Source organism: Morchella importuna (assembly GCF_003444635.1).
Source record: "Morchella importuna strain M04M26 chromosome Unknown Morimp01GS047, whole genome shotgun sequence".
Classification (NCBI taxonomy): Eukaryota; Fungi; Ascomycota; class Pezizomycetes; order Pezizales; family Morchellaceae; genus Morchella; species Morchella importuna.
The window spans coordinates 252,865-266,622 of record NW_025763444.1 but is presented as its reverse complement, the minus strand read 5'-3'; the positions used below and the strand labels follow the sequence as shown (position 1 = coordinate 266,622).

At 44.9% G+C, this 13,758-nt stretch overlaps 3 protein-coding genes across 3 annotated transcripts; 2 read left to right on the top strand and 1 right to left on the bottom strand.

The window, feature by feature from the left end:
* Window positions 1-7,474: 7,474 nt before the first annotated feature.
* Window positions 7,475-8,662, top strand: LAJ45_10568 (uncharacterized protein; the record flags this gene model as incomplete). Its single annotated transcript, XM_046120091.1, has 4 exons — window positions 7,475-7,597; window positions 7,733-8,032; window positions 8,094-8,314; window positions 8,374-8,662. 4 exons carry the CDS (start codon window positions 7,475-7,477, stop codon window positions 8,660-8,662), a joined length of 933 nt encoding a protein of 310 aa, XP_045966750.1.
* A 1,751-nt stretch (window positions 8,663-10,413) lies between these two features.
* LAJ45_10567 (uncharacterized protein) lies at window positions 10,414-11,785 on the top strand (the record flags this gene model as incomplete). The annotated part of the gene is made up of 6 exons (XM_046120090.1): window positions 10,414-10,814; window positions 11,016-11,117; window positions 11,178-11,263; window positions 11,323-11,539; window positions 11,639-11,655; window positions 11,724-11,785. The coding sequence occupies 6 exons, from the start codon at window positions 10,414-10,416 to the stop codon at window positions 11,783-11,785; spliced, it is 885 nt and encodes a 294-aa protein (XP_045966749.1).
* An 81-nt stretch (window positions 11,786-11,866) lies between these two features.
* On the bottom strand, window positions 11,867-13,100 carry LAJ45_10566 (uncharacterized protein; the record flags this gene model as incomplete). The annotated part of the gene is made up of 3 exons (XM_046120089.1): window positions 11,867-11,892; window positions 12,072-12,487; window positions 12,562-13,100. The coding sequence occupies 3 exons, from the start codon at window positions 13,098-13,100 to the stop codon at window positions 11,867-11,869; spliced, it is 981 nt and encodes a 326-aa protein (XP_045966748.1).
* Between the last annotated feature and the right edge of the window lie 658 nt (window positions 13,101-13,758).

Sequence of the window (13,758 nt, the reverse complement as noted above, 5' to 3'; positions counted from 1 at the left end):
GTACCTGTCCTGGTAACTACTACCTGCCCAGCCCCACGAGTGATGACAGATGACGGATCACCAATCTGACTCGGGTGGATTGCACCGCATCCAGGTATTCTGATTGGCTGTACGGGGTGGGTAACGATGGGTTTGTAATAATCATCATTCCTCGCACTCTGATTAGTAGCAATATCTTCCGTCGCACAACTCCAACAACAATATCGGCGCTGTCTACATACATGCTGTAAAGATGTCTATCAGACAGCATCCGTCCCTCCCCGCGTGCACCGTCTATAACAAAAATAAAACCTGCTCACTTACCGGTGAAGAGAAAGCTAATTTTTGCGGCATTTGATTTATCTCTTGATTAGAATCGGCCACCGAAATCCCCGAAAGCGCCGAAACCCCCAGAATTCCGTGTCACCATGACCACTTGCCGTTGCCAAGACCTGCAACTAGAACAGATGAAGCCGTTGCTGGACAGTCGCTTGTACCTCAATACCCGGCCGGGGGGTTTTTTTTAAAGTCTCCTGAGAGCAAGAGCTAAACCTAGGTGCCGGGCCTCGGGTACGTTAATAACCCGGTGAAGAGTAGCTTATTGCAAGCGAAATATATGTAGGTACAATCTACACTGTCTTCAGGTTGTCGGGTAGAGTAAGTAAACAAATAAAGTGAAGTGCAGAGTGCAGCAGAGAAGAGACATACCCTGCAGACTGGGTCACGGAATGACTCATTAGCCGGCAGCTGCATACACCTGTCAGCAAAGCTAGCAGGAATATTAATCCGGGTTAAAAACTTAAAATAAGCCTTGTTGCGGGTGTGGCTTTCTGTTGGTTGCGTTCCGAGACCCATTCGGCAGTTTCTTTTTGGTTGTGGTGCATGAGAGCTAGAGCTTTAGGGTGTACTAAGTACGGACCGCAGTACCTCTTTTTCATATCATTACAGCTGAAGATGAGGTGAGGAGCTGTACCTATACAGTTCTCTTCAGTATTGTCTCAGCACTACTACATACCGCCAGAGGTATTTACTTCGTCTCTATTCCCCTTCATCTATGGGTCCAGCTGCAGGTCTGACTACATGTATTCATGAATATTTCTCAGCTTCGCCAGAGCTAGATCAGATATTTGATTATGATCGATCATGATTTAGATTTAACCAATTGATAAGCATTTATTAGCAGTTAACTAGCGCACACCCTTACCGTAATATGGTCAGCACCTCACACATGGAATGCTAGAGGCGATACACTTGACAGAAGCGGAAAATCATAAAGCGATCTCTTGGCAGCACCCCTCTCCAGCGGAGAATTAATTAGAAGCCTAAGCAAAGAGGGACGTTGATATAACGTTTAAACCACTGGAATGTAGAGACTTATGGATATATGGAGGCGCACTAATATGATAAAAGTGCATTTTGGGCAGACTGTGGAGTGGTGGGTTGCACTTTGGGTCTTGTGTGTGGTTGGGTGGTTGGATGGTTGGGCGGTTGGTTGATTGGTGTGGATAGGGAGTGGGAGTTGGAGTATAAGAATGAGCGTGCGGTCCGTAAAATTTGAGTCTGGCCGGCACTGCTGTGCTGGTTATTTGAACCTAGTCTGGGTCGTAAAGGTTGCGATGAAGAATGTGATGTAGTTACATTCAGTTAGACTTATCAAGCCCGAGCGCCGCTGCTTGGATGAATGGAGCTTAAGAATGGGTATGGGGACTGGGTTAATTATCAGCTCTTACACTAGGGATTTTGGCTAAGTATCGGCTTAATGCGAGTACAGGATCGACATGAGGTCTGTGTATGTTCTACAATGGATGTTTAAGTATCTGCCGCGTGCCCACTCCAGGTTTAGAGGAAGTTCCATGCGTAAACTTCTGGCGGTTGGTTCCTAGTAAGGGTTTTCTCATACATGTATGCATTGTTGGTTCAAGGTGCTGGTAAGTTAGTCGGAATATATGGCGACGGATGTGGGTGTGAGTTTAAATATGTCCTTGGCGGATATGATGCACGCGCACGTCCACTGTACATACGTTTCGTCCGGATCTCTTCCGGTATCATCACGTGGGTGATTGCTGAACGCTCAAACTGGTAGATTAGTATGTGTCTACGACTCCTACTCTGGATCTCTACTTCTCAAACCTACCGCTATATATGTATACACCCACGTACATAGAACCTCCACACCACGAGTCATATTAGTCGCCATCATAAACTCTCTAAGTCTTCTTTCTTCGCTCTCCCCCCTTAAATCATCTGAAACTGCTATATAGAGCCTCGTTTTCACTGGGAATTAATGATACATACACCCCAGGGGAGAACAACGTTACAGCAGAGACCCAAGTAAGATATTCGGACAAAGGCCGTAAAACCAAAGAAAAAGAAAAATCTGAGGTTACCAGCTCTATAGCACCGGGCGTTAATAATTGTCTTGGCCCCTTAAAAAAAGGATTCATATCTCGTGCTCACATAACTAGTCAATATATGTTTTACTATGTTTCCAGACGTAAACCATGTATATACTCGGGGTATTTAGAGACGGATTTGTGAGGTACCTCTGCCACGTGAGGTCCTTGATTAAGCAATTGATCAGCAAAGAAGGCTGACGCCTCGTACTCGAGGCAGAGAGTTGCCATACTTAGACCTGTCATGAAATTCAATTCATGGATTTAAGTGCCGCGATGGCGAGATCACATGTTGATTTGACATGTTGGTGGTCATTCAGGTTTATATATATGTTCCTGTTGAACGGATTATATATTCCCTAAGAACTAACCAATTAATTACTAAGGAATCCGCACAATTGCGCAACGTCGAGGTTATCAAGACTTCTGTTTAGCTCCATAAAAGGGACTCAGGGGCTTGTCCTATTAGCATACTAGAGACCACGAGATATCGTAATGTGAGAAAATTCACAAAACCTCTACCACGATAATCAGAGTGATATATGGTGATTAAGACAACAATTCTCATACAACGTGATATAGCACGAAGGCTTATGAGGGGAACATTCTCAATTATCATTCTAATTCATCATACGAGTATAGAGATAGAGTATTTGACCGTTAAGTGGCATGATAACATGTAAATACATGTATGCACTAGCTAGTGTTTTCGGTTTCAGACGTACCAGGACGTAAGACGATAATAGTGTTGGGCACGAGCCTGTTCGAGATGAGCCTGACATAGAGATCGAGCTGGCTCAGGTTGTGGAAAGGAAGGCTCGGGATCATATGTTCGGGCTCGGGAGCATGGCTCAACCTCCCATTAGTATAGCTGAAAATAGTCATCTCCATATACTTTTTCATTTCTAGCGACAAATTGAGAGGATTATAAATAAGAAAAAAAGAAAAAGAAATATTGAATTGGGTGCATAGACCACTATTCTAACAGAGCTTGAAGGTCTGCTTGCTGGGGGAGATAATACGCACTAGTAGCAGTAGCAAAGAATGAATGACTTATGCTAGCTCGAGCTGTGATTAATATGACTGAAAATACATACATAGTCATCTTGACGTAATTTTTCGTTTCTAGGGAGGAGTTGAGAGAATCTATCTTCAATATATTTATTATCCAGCTTTGCCATCATCAACTCATTATTTATAGCCCAAAAAGCTCGAGCCCAATGCTCGAGCCAGCTCGGCTTGTGCCCAACACTAGACGATAATGAATGCGTCCAATCTCATACTTGAACAAAAGGCTAGGGGATCATAGTTTACAGTCAACTGTGAAGATCTTGATTTTTTGTGATTTTAAACCGGGAGCTATTTTAACCCTTTTCCAACATCGTTTCCATCCTAATTGCAAGGTACTTGCAATGACCAAGACCGTGCAAAATCTTTGCCATATCTCCCAGCATATAACCCCTTTTTAGCTTCGTTATCATAGTAGCGTGTACTTATATAGAAACTGAGATTGATGGCGAGGACCTAGATCCGATTCCCGATATGAAGATGCGTCTTTTTTGATCCTATAAATTCGCAGCTAGTTTCCCCCCCACCTTTTAAAACCCATAGTGCTGCTTCCTCAGCAGCACGTCCTACCTTCTCCGAGTCCCCTGTTCTCACGGCTCAGGGAGCTTTGGAGTTAACAACTATGTCTCTATCACCAGTTTCTCGTTTCCTTTATGTTTTTTTGGAACGGGGGCCGGGAAGTCGAGCAATTAATCGGTGGTGGTGGGTTAGGGTTTTTTGTGGGTTTATTTCAACTCATGATAATTTTTCTATAGATAGTCTTTTCTTATGAGAGATCTATAAATAGCCCCTATTTTTCTCGAAGGCCCCAAAGCTCTCGACGTATTGGTATATTTTTCGAAATTTTGGTAGCTAAGACTAGGGAAATTTAGTCGATATACCCAACCGATAGAGCCACGTCCTAGACCAGAGATCTAGATATCCGCTTTGAGAGGACTCGTGCCGGACCATACGTTACTTACATGTATGCTACTAATACTCCACCTAGTTTTAGCTCCTTACCGCCCCTTATTACCACTGGAGAGTGTAACTCTCCTATAATAGCTTACCTTAGGGCGTGAAGTGTTGACACTAGATCTTTTTATTGGTATTCATTCTAATTTCCTCGACCTCTCGGTATCTCTGCAGCCTTTTAGTTCCGTACGAAGAAGCATCCAATTACGGCAGATGCTGTCTCTTAAAACATACTAACCCTAACCCTGCGTTCTTTTTTCGGCTATTATCAGCCACGCCCCGCCACATATGCACGCCACTAAGATTGTACCAGGTGTTGAGGTAAGTGATCAGAATCTGATAAGTGAATGTTGCGGTGAATACGTGCATTTGTCTTATCAGATCCTGATCACTTTTCGCTACACCCTAGTACTACTTTAGAGTGTGAGAACGTACAGCCACTCTGCATTAAAGGTGTTCGTGATTCCGATTTCGGAGTGAGACATTTCTCCATATGTAACTGTGGCGGACCATCAAGAACCCCCCAAGAGAAGACTTTCCCAGTGACCAATAGCGCACAAATTAATGAAGAATAAGATCAATGACCTACTTGTATCTTCTTTATATAGTCACGAGCTATATTATATATTTTCGTTGTTTTGAAACCTTAAATACATTACATGTACATAGTATTACGGGTGCGCCACACTGAGCACTGACATTAAAACTACATGTATATCACGAACACTTTTGCTGAGTGGCTGTATGTACTAGTTTTGCAACGACGGCCACTGTCAGCGGACTTGACTCGATAGGTGTACTCTTTGTGGTAGTACTGAAAACGTTGAACAATATTTTCATCTTTAAGCTTTGTTGGCCCTAGCTAACTCTAGTCCCATAGATACGCACGTATTTCCACGATCCAGGATTCTATCTACAAGTGTAAGAGAGGGGTTGATATTCATTGAGTGGGCACTATCTGTTGAGATTTTCTCCGTATGAGGTTTTGTGTAGTACAGAGTTAAACCCTTCAACAAAATCCTCAGCTGCCAGAAACAAGGGTTCAAATTAGCGATTCGAGTGCAATGATACGTATGTACACCTGATAGTTTTTTTGCGCCGAAAGATACACTTCCTTACCCCTTACCTTAGGAAACAGGTGATACAACCACAAGCCCAAAGCCGGTCGACAATGGCTGCACAAAGTGAACTTAACTATCACCAAAACTTAATCTTGCCCATAGCGCACCTGAAACCCCCACTGCAAGCCCTCTTCACTTAGGCTGCAGGTGGTTCCTGAATTTTCTAAGCTCTCACCTATCCCCAATGGCGAGAGAAAAAAACTCACTTAATTACATCCACGTGGCCCCTAGACTCGGCCATGGATTTAGGGTTTCAAAACTACCAGTGCAGCTCTCGTGGTTCGGATGTCAGCCGGGCTTAAAATTCGGGTTTACAGACCCGAGGAGAGGGTGTTGATCGACGTAATAATCGGAGTTCAAGCATTTGGGCCCCAGGTCAATAGTGCCAATCATCGGAGATTCATTGGATCGACAGTCGTCATGGATCCGCTAGTTAGGATCGCGATTTAGGCTTGGGATTAAGGTCGGGAGAACTTAATTTTTGCAGATGCAGGATTGTTAGTAATTTGTTTATGCACGGCGTTATCTGGGCTTTCCATGTGTGAAGAAGTAACCGGCTTTATAAGTGCACTAAGCTCTGGGCTTTACATAGAACGGTCTTGATTGACGTGCTATTAGTAAAACAAATAGACGATATCGTTGTCCTCAATTTCTGGGTCGATCCTGTTGGCCCTTATGTGCTCAATCCAGTTTTTCGAGCACGCCACTCGCAGCTGAGACATCAAGGCTTTAATCTGATACGGATACATATAGGTCTTTACCGCTAGCACAGACAAAACCGCTATTCTTAGCCAGTACGACTTGGGAAGCCAGAGATTGTGGAAACGATAGTTCTCAATCCTTTGTTCACCTAACCCTAGCCCTGAGACACTCCTCACAGTGAGTGAGTGATGCCACATGACTCACGCCAAAAGCTGCACCTCACCCATCACATCGAAGCTGAATGGCCTCGGCTTTATACAGATGGTGCCGGCTAAGATTTTTTCTTTCTTTGTGGGCAGAATTTCTGCACTTTTTTTCCCCAGTGGTGATCGGATCCATTTGAGGGAATGCTTGGCGAGGTCCTATTTTTAGTAGCATATCTGGCTCTGATACCATTGGTTGCGTAAATGCAAAATATAGTCATCAACGACATGCGCACCTAGCGAGAACCTCTTTGAGGAGATGTCCAGAAGGTGGAGGGACAATAAACACAGTCATCCAGCCAGTGGATGGATTGCCTTTCCTCTCGCTATTGAGGTTATGGAAAGCTGGAAATGTTATATATAGCTAGACTCGATCTATGCTTAGTGGGAGCGGAATAAACGACGGAATCTTCCACTTTCTAGTGGGATTCTGTGAGGGGTAAGTACATGTAGTTACTTTCTATAGTGCCTACATAGCCAAAGAACATGATGGGCGGTTTTCAGTGTTCTTGAGTGTTCAGTATTAGTGATTGTGTTCCTTGAGTTGCAGGGTTCTCCATACTGTGGCTATCTACGTACCAGTATCTAATACGTAGACCTCAGTACTATTGTAAGCCGCCTTGCTTGTACTATATACGTATTATCCCATCTACTGGCTTATCCCAAGGTTGATTGATTTGGCTTACATATCATTTCCTCGCGAGCCTACCAATCCGCAGCGCAGAGAGCAACAGAAATTCTACGACTCGCCCCATGAGCACCAGCCTTACAAAAGTCTTCCCGTCTTATCCATCGGACCTTAAATAAACTTATCGCGATTCTGCATAGATACGAGCGAAACGTTGAAGCAGTTGCTTTTTAACACGTTACTACCTGGCTGTGCAACAACCCTTCGTTTCTAAAAATAGTAACATGGCTGAGGTGGGTAAGTAGAGTGCGACAGTTAGTAGACACACCAAACCCGTATGTACTACCTATCGAGATCTCACTTCCAACTAAAGCCTTTTTTTTTGTGCTTGCAATTGTCACCGCGTGCTATACAGGCTCTCCAGCGATGGAAAGCCTTAATTCGTCAAAACAATCTTTTGAGACAGCGCAAGCCTACTGGATGGCACTCGAATTCATGATCAAGGCAGTAAATGTGCCGCGCCGCGGTCATTCGGGTTTAAGCTTTCATGTATGCATCCCTTGTTAGGTACATTGCGAAAGATGTATATGTAGTACCCGGATCCAGCGTCCCCAGAGTAAAGCCCAAAGTGAAGTTCAGCATTCCTAGCAATCCTTTCAGCAGATCGTGCTGATATTTAACAAGATGTACACCAAACCTCTCGAGCGTTCTAGCACTGGAACCACTGATACTTCAACCGCTTCTTACCGCGCGATGGAGAAAGTTATCTACAATAACCGTTCTTGCGGATGGCTCATCATCCGTGTAATCCAGATCATTACTTGTGTTCTAGTGCTTGCACTCTCAATATTCATTTTAACTTCAACATTGACTGAGGATCATGTATGGCGGTCATTTGAAGGGGATACTGAGGTGGTTGTCCTGGGGGATACAACGATGGAGACTATGCAGAATTTCTTTCCGTTATATATTATTCTGGGTGTGGTTAGTAATTTTCTGTCCATATTTCTGAATGGGAGACTTATTTGAGGGTGAAATTTACTAGTCAGGGCTGTCATTCTTGTCATGCTTCATATCCCTTATTACGTATTGCTGCCACAGGCTCAGTATTAAACTGGTCGTCTTTTGGGACTTCCTGATGGCGACAGGCTGGATAATTGGATCTGCGTTTGTTGGAACGTTTATCAACTCCCAAGGCGGTTGGGGAGAGAAGTACTGGCTGATCGCACTCTACAAAGTCAACCTTATCCTTAGCATTCTCTCCATGTGAATTCCTAACCCTTCTTTCTCTTTTACCGTTTACCTCTTTGCTAATGTATTCTCAGCATCCAATTCATCATCTCGGCCGCCCTAGGGATTCGCCTTCACAACGCTTCAAAGCGGAGGGCAAACTCAACCTACTACGGCCCCATGCGCACCCCGGCTCCACCCTACACCTCAGTGCAGGAGAACGGAAGTACATCTCCGGTTGTAGGGAGACCGTACCAAAGTTATAGTAACTTCCTGACGGTCCCTCCACCACAGCCCCCATTGCAACCACCGGTATATCCTAGGCCTTCGGGGGAATGGGAGGCGGTCTTACTCGATGGGAAAGACGCGCCAAGTTCCAGATAAGTTTAGTATAGTTCGTTCTATTCAAGAGAGAGGGCGATCCCATCGGTTTTTTCATTTTGTACATTTCGCTTTAGTTTTTATTTTCCTTTCTGATTTTGGTGTTTGGGGTACGTATGGTATGGGCGGGCTCGACAGCTCTGGCGTTTTTCTTTTGTTAGATAGCACGATTTCTTAAGGACAATCGTTTTGGGATGTGTTTTACTCTGATCTTGACGAATCAGCAACAAAGTAAATAAATCAAATCACTCTTTGAAGTTACTTTTTCCGATGATCACTCGCGGTTCTGAGCGGAGACCGAACAATATCAGCAAGTTTTCAGCTCCAGCTTCTATGCAGACATTATTTTGTGGTCGAGTAAATAACCTGAGGATAATAAAAGAGATATTGCGAAATGCTGAGCTGGTTCTGGTCTTCAGCAGTATTTATGGCCCAAAAAGCTTCTTGCGGTCGGGATTGTCTGATTTCGGGACCTATCCACTCGATCAGGTTGGACGTGATAAGAAGATATATATGAACGAGAGAATCACTAACCTCTCCCATCTGATGAGACGCTGATAATATCATCTTGACAAGGCCTCTAGCTTTGAATAACGTTGATTTGTCCGAGTAACCACCTTGTAAATATGGATCCGACCGGACAGCTGACGGACACGACCTGCCAGAGACATCATGTCTTGTACTCGTTCTTATTGAGTGACATTAGGGAATTTCCGGATACCGAGTTGAGGTTTGTTATCTTGCTTTCGATATGTACTTCGTGTGATTGAGTGGGGTTGGGGGTAGCGACGTAGAACCGGAGTTAAATCGCGTCGCATACGATAGTGACGTTGCCTGTATGTTTACATTCTGGATTTTTTTCCTACAACATAAGAAACTTTTTTCATGAATTGAGCAGCGTCCTAATGGAATCTAAATCACTATAATGATCTTCATCTACTTGAGTAATTAATATGCGATAATATCAAAATTTTGCATTGTATAGAAGGTCCGAGTGACTTTTCATGATGCATGCTGGAGCACCAATAATCACTCGTTGTGCCGTGCAATGATTGATTTGATGGATTAATTCGCGCTGTGCAATGATCAAAGTACCTGTCAAAGAATAAAGTATGACCTTTAGGTAACAACGGTTTCGCTCATAGCTCTATTGTTTATCACTACCACAGAATTCCATTGCAAGTAGAATGGAATTCTAGTTGATATGAGTATTATTCTATAGAATTAAATATCTCACCTTAATCCATTCTACTCGGCTCTCAAAATTTGCCTTCAGACTCCACTCCTTTTCCAGCGAGTACACTCAACACAAGAAGATAGGGTTTGGTAGATTATAACATAGCTTCACACCTTATATCACTATCACTAGAACTCAACATCGATCAAGTGATCGACTGTGCAAATTCTATCGATGTATAGGATAGATTATGGGTTACATATACATAGCTTATATGTATTAGGTATTGAATTAGCGCTACTACATGTATATACCCGTGCGTCACTCGGTGCTCTGATATACATAAGGTTTTAGGGAACCATGCGCATATTCTACTCATTTATAAGCGCCTTCATCGGCTCCTTTTCTCCATCATCCTTCCAGCATTTCGATACCTTGAGATAGATATCAAACTGTCCTTTCAGTCTCTCCAGATTGCCTGACTGTCTACGTCTGATTCATATATCGTCATTTACATTCTCTTCTTCTTTAGATCTCCATCACCAAGCTCCAACAGCACCATAGTGGATTCATAGAGATGGCTTCCGGGTACCATCTTATCACCCTGTTTCTGACCATTCTCCTACTATTCTCTTTCACCTCCTACTCGATTCCATTCCCAGTCGAACCCAGGGACACCCTCAATAACCGCTGTGGCCCCGCTCTCGGTGGCAATTGCCAGTCAATTGGTGGTGGCTTTCAATGTTGCTCACAGTACGGCTATTGTGGTGATAGCGCTGGACACTGTGAAGTTGGCTGTCAACCGGATTATGGGAGATGCACTAGTGGCTCACCCACAGCTCCAACAACACCAACACAGCCAGCACAGCCACCAGTTGGGGAAAGACCACCACTTGGTATCGTGCCATATGGTGCTCATATCTATTCGTGTAACATCCGTGGAACGATTGCCTTGACGTTTGATGATGGACCGTATACGTGAGTAATCCTTTTGGTACCAGTGACTATATCATGAGTTATCAGTACTGCAGCACATTTACTAAAAGATTCGGACGTTAGATATACTGCCGGGCTTCTGGATTTACTTGCATCATTAGGCATCAAAGCAACATTCTTCATAACGTTAGATGAATTATGATTTACTTTTCAAGCCGTGCATTCACTAATATAATAAGATAGTGGCAATAATTTGAGCAAAGGGGCAATTGACGGCCCCAATACAGCCTGGCCTGCAGTTATCAGGAGAGCCTACAATGAAGGCCATCAGATCGCTTCTCACACGTCAGTATATTACCACCTCACAATCTTTGAATGGGAAAACTGACAGATATGAATAACTAGATGGGATCATTTGGACCTGAACACTCTTAATGAGGCTGATCGACAATATCAAATGACCCGTCTCGAGCAAGCCTTCCTCAGTATTAGTCAGTCTTGCTACCCCTCTTATCCACTACTGAAATTTAATTTTCTAACGTTGATTTAGTTGGATGTTACCCAACCTATATGCGGGCACCGTTCATCCAGTGTAATAGAGAGTGTCTGAGGACAATGGAGAGATTAGGATACCATGCGATTTTCTGGGATCTTGACACTGCTGATTACACCAATGTCACCCCGCATTTGATTCAGAGATCGAAGGATAATGTGGACATGGCAATGGAAGGATTAAACAGCAATTACAATAGTATCTTGAGCATAGCGTAAGTTGGATTGTAAGGCGATTTTAAATGACTGCTAACTGTGGTGGGACAAGGCACGATATACATTATCAAACGGTTTACAATTTGACACGTTACCAGATCATTACTGGATATCGGTATGGGTATAGATGTAAGGTTATCCTATCCTATTTACGCCGATAATATGCTAAATTATGAACTATAGTCGTGACTGTCGGGGAATGCCTTGGTGATCCAAAGGACAATTGGTACAGGACACAGTCGTAATATATGAAGGGATACTTAGAAGGGGACTTTGCTTTTAAAACTTATGGGAGACCGGATAGAAAACGAACGGATTGCTATCAGTCATCGCTGGACTGGCTTGGTGGTGTCTGATATCAATTACATTACTCCACATTAAGAATAGAAAATAATTGCACAAGAAAAGAAGAATACCACAAACTCGTCGTGCGATATGACTGACGAGATTTGCTTTACAACATAAGAGAAACCCCAGCAACTGCAACAAAACAAGTCAAATGCAGCAATAGCGAGGCGGGCGCCGGCATACCTGGCGAAGATCCAGAGGTGTCTGTCGAATTTGCCGTAGTCAGGTCGGTAATCCCATCGGCGCCACGTGAGGAAGTTGAGGTGACCCCAGTCGTGGAAATCTTCTTTTCATCGTCGAAGGGGTACATTGATCCCAGCTGGAGAAACGGAAAGGACGATGTGACATTGAGATCCGGGCATACATCATTTATAACAGCAATAACATCTGCCTGTGTGGCGTTGTTTCCCTGGAATTCGCCTGTGCTGATAACAGATAGTAGCTCGGACTGCATGAAGCATGTGGCTTCACTGCAAAACGTCTGGTTCCTCTCGATCGCCTCCTCTTTCGATAGGTGCGAAAAGCGCGACGCCTCAATGGAGGGCCACACGGCTACATCCGCGTCTAATTCCGTGAGTGTGCAATACTCTGTCGAATTCCTGCCCACCACAAACCCTATTAGCCCCCCAATCCTCTCTCTCCACACTACCAGCGACTACATAGACACACTCACAGATCTCTTGTGCACTTCCCCCAAAACATGTAATCCAGCCACTCGGCCTCTCCATCCCGGTACGCAAACCCAAACGCACTTGCGCCGGAACCCGCCCCCGGCACAGTTAGTCCCGACTCATTCAAGACCGCCTCAGGGTCCGTATAGTCGTTATACATTTCCGAAAACAAGGTATCAAAGTCTGCCGCGCAATCCACCTGCACCGCAGTCCTCCACGATGCTAATGACTTGTAGCAGGCCTCCGTGCACACATCTTTGTAGAGCGAGTGGTACGCCGTGGCCGGAATTTTCTTTGTGATTGCCGTGTAGTTCACGTAGTCGGGGCCGACAAAGACGAGGGAGTTTGAGCAGTTGAGCGATGCGGAGTACGCTGATGCGCACTGCTCCGAGAGGACGCCTGAGGGGATGATGCCGTTGAACGTCTGGTTGAGGATGGTGATGCCGTTTGAGGCGAAGGTCGAGTTGAGAGAGAAGACGGCTTGGGTTAGGGGAAGGAACCCGACGGCGAGGGCTGCCAGAAAGGCATGTGGTGATGGCATTCTTATTGTCGAGCCTAGCGGTGGGCCTCCTGTGTGTGTGGTGGGTTGTGTTGCGCGGGTGTGGGTGGGTGGGTTGGTGCAGTGTGGTGGGTGGGAATCCGGGGGAGGGGTGAGCTTAAGGGGAGCGAGGAGTTAAAAGAGTGACATCCAGTGTGTGCTTATTTTCCTCCTTTGAATGAGCGTATAGGGTGAGTTGCGGCAGAATGAACGAACGGACGGTGGTAAGGCTGTGGAGTTGTGCAAGTCAGGTATGTAAGAATGTAGGTCAGTCAGTCAAGCAGCAGAGGTAGCGCGGCTAAGGGGTGGTGGTGGTGGTAATGGTCGTGGTTATGTTGATATGGATGCATGGGGGGTGGCCCTGGTGGCCTGTCTGTTTGTCTATGCTCTGGCTCTAATCTCACCTCGACCTGCCTACTACAGATCTACCGACCGACACAACGAACCACGCGGGGTGCAGAATAGGGGTTGATCCCCGCTCAGTAGTTAGCCAGGGTCCAGCACAGCTCCATTTGTGGCACGGGTGGCGGTGCAGATGTCACGATGCCCGTTGAGATGGAGATGAGATGGGCGGTGCAGGGACCATCGCAGGTATTTCATGTTAATTGAGCCACATAAACACATATGATGCTAATTTCAGATCAACATGTGAAGCAAAAGT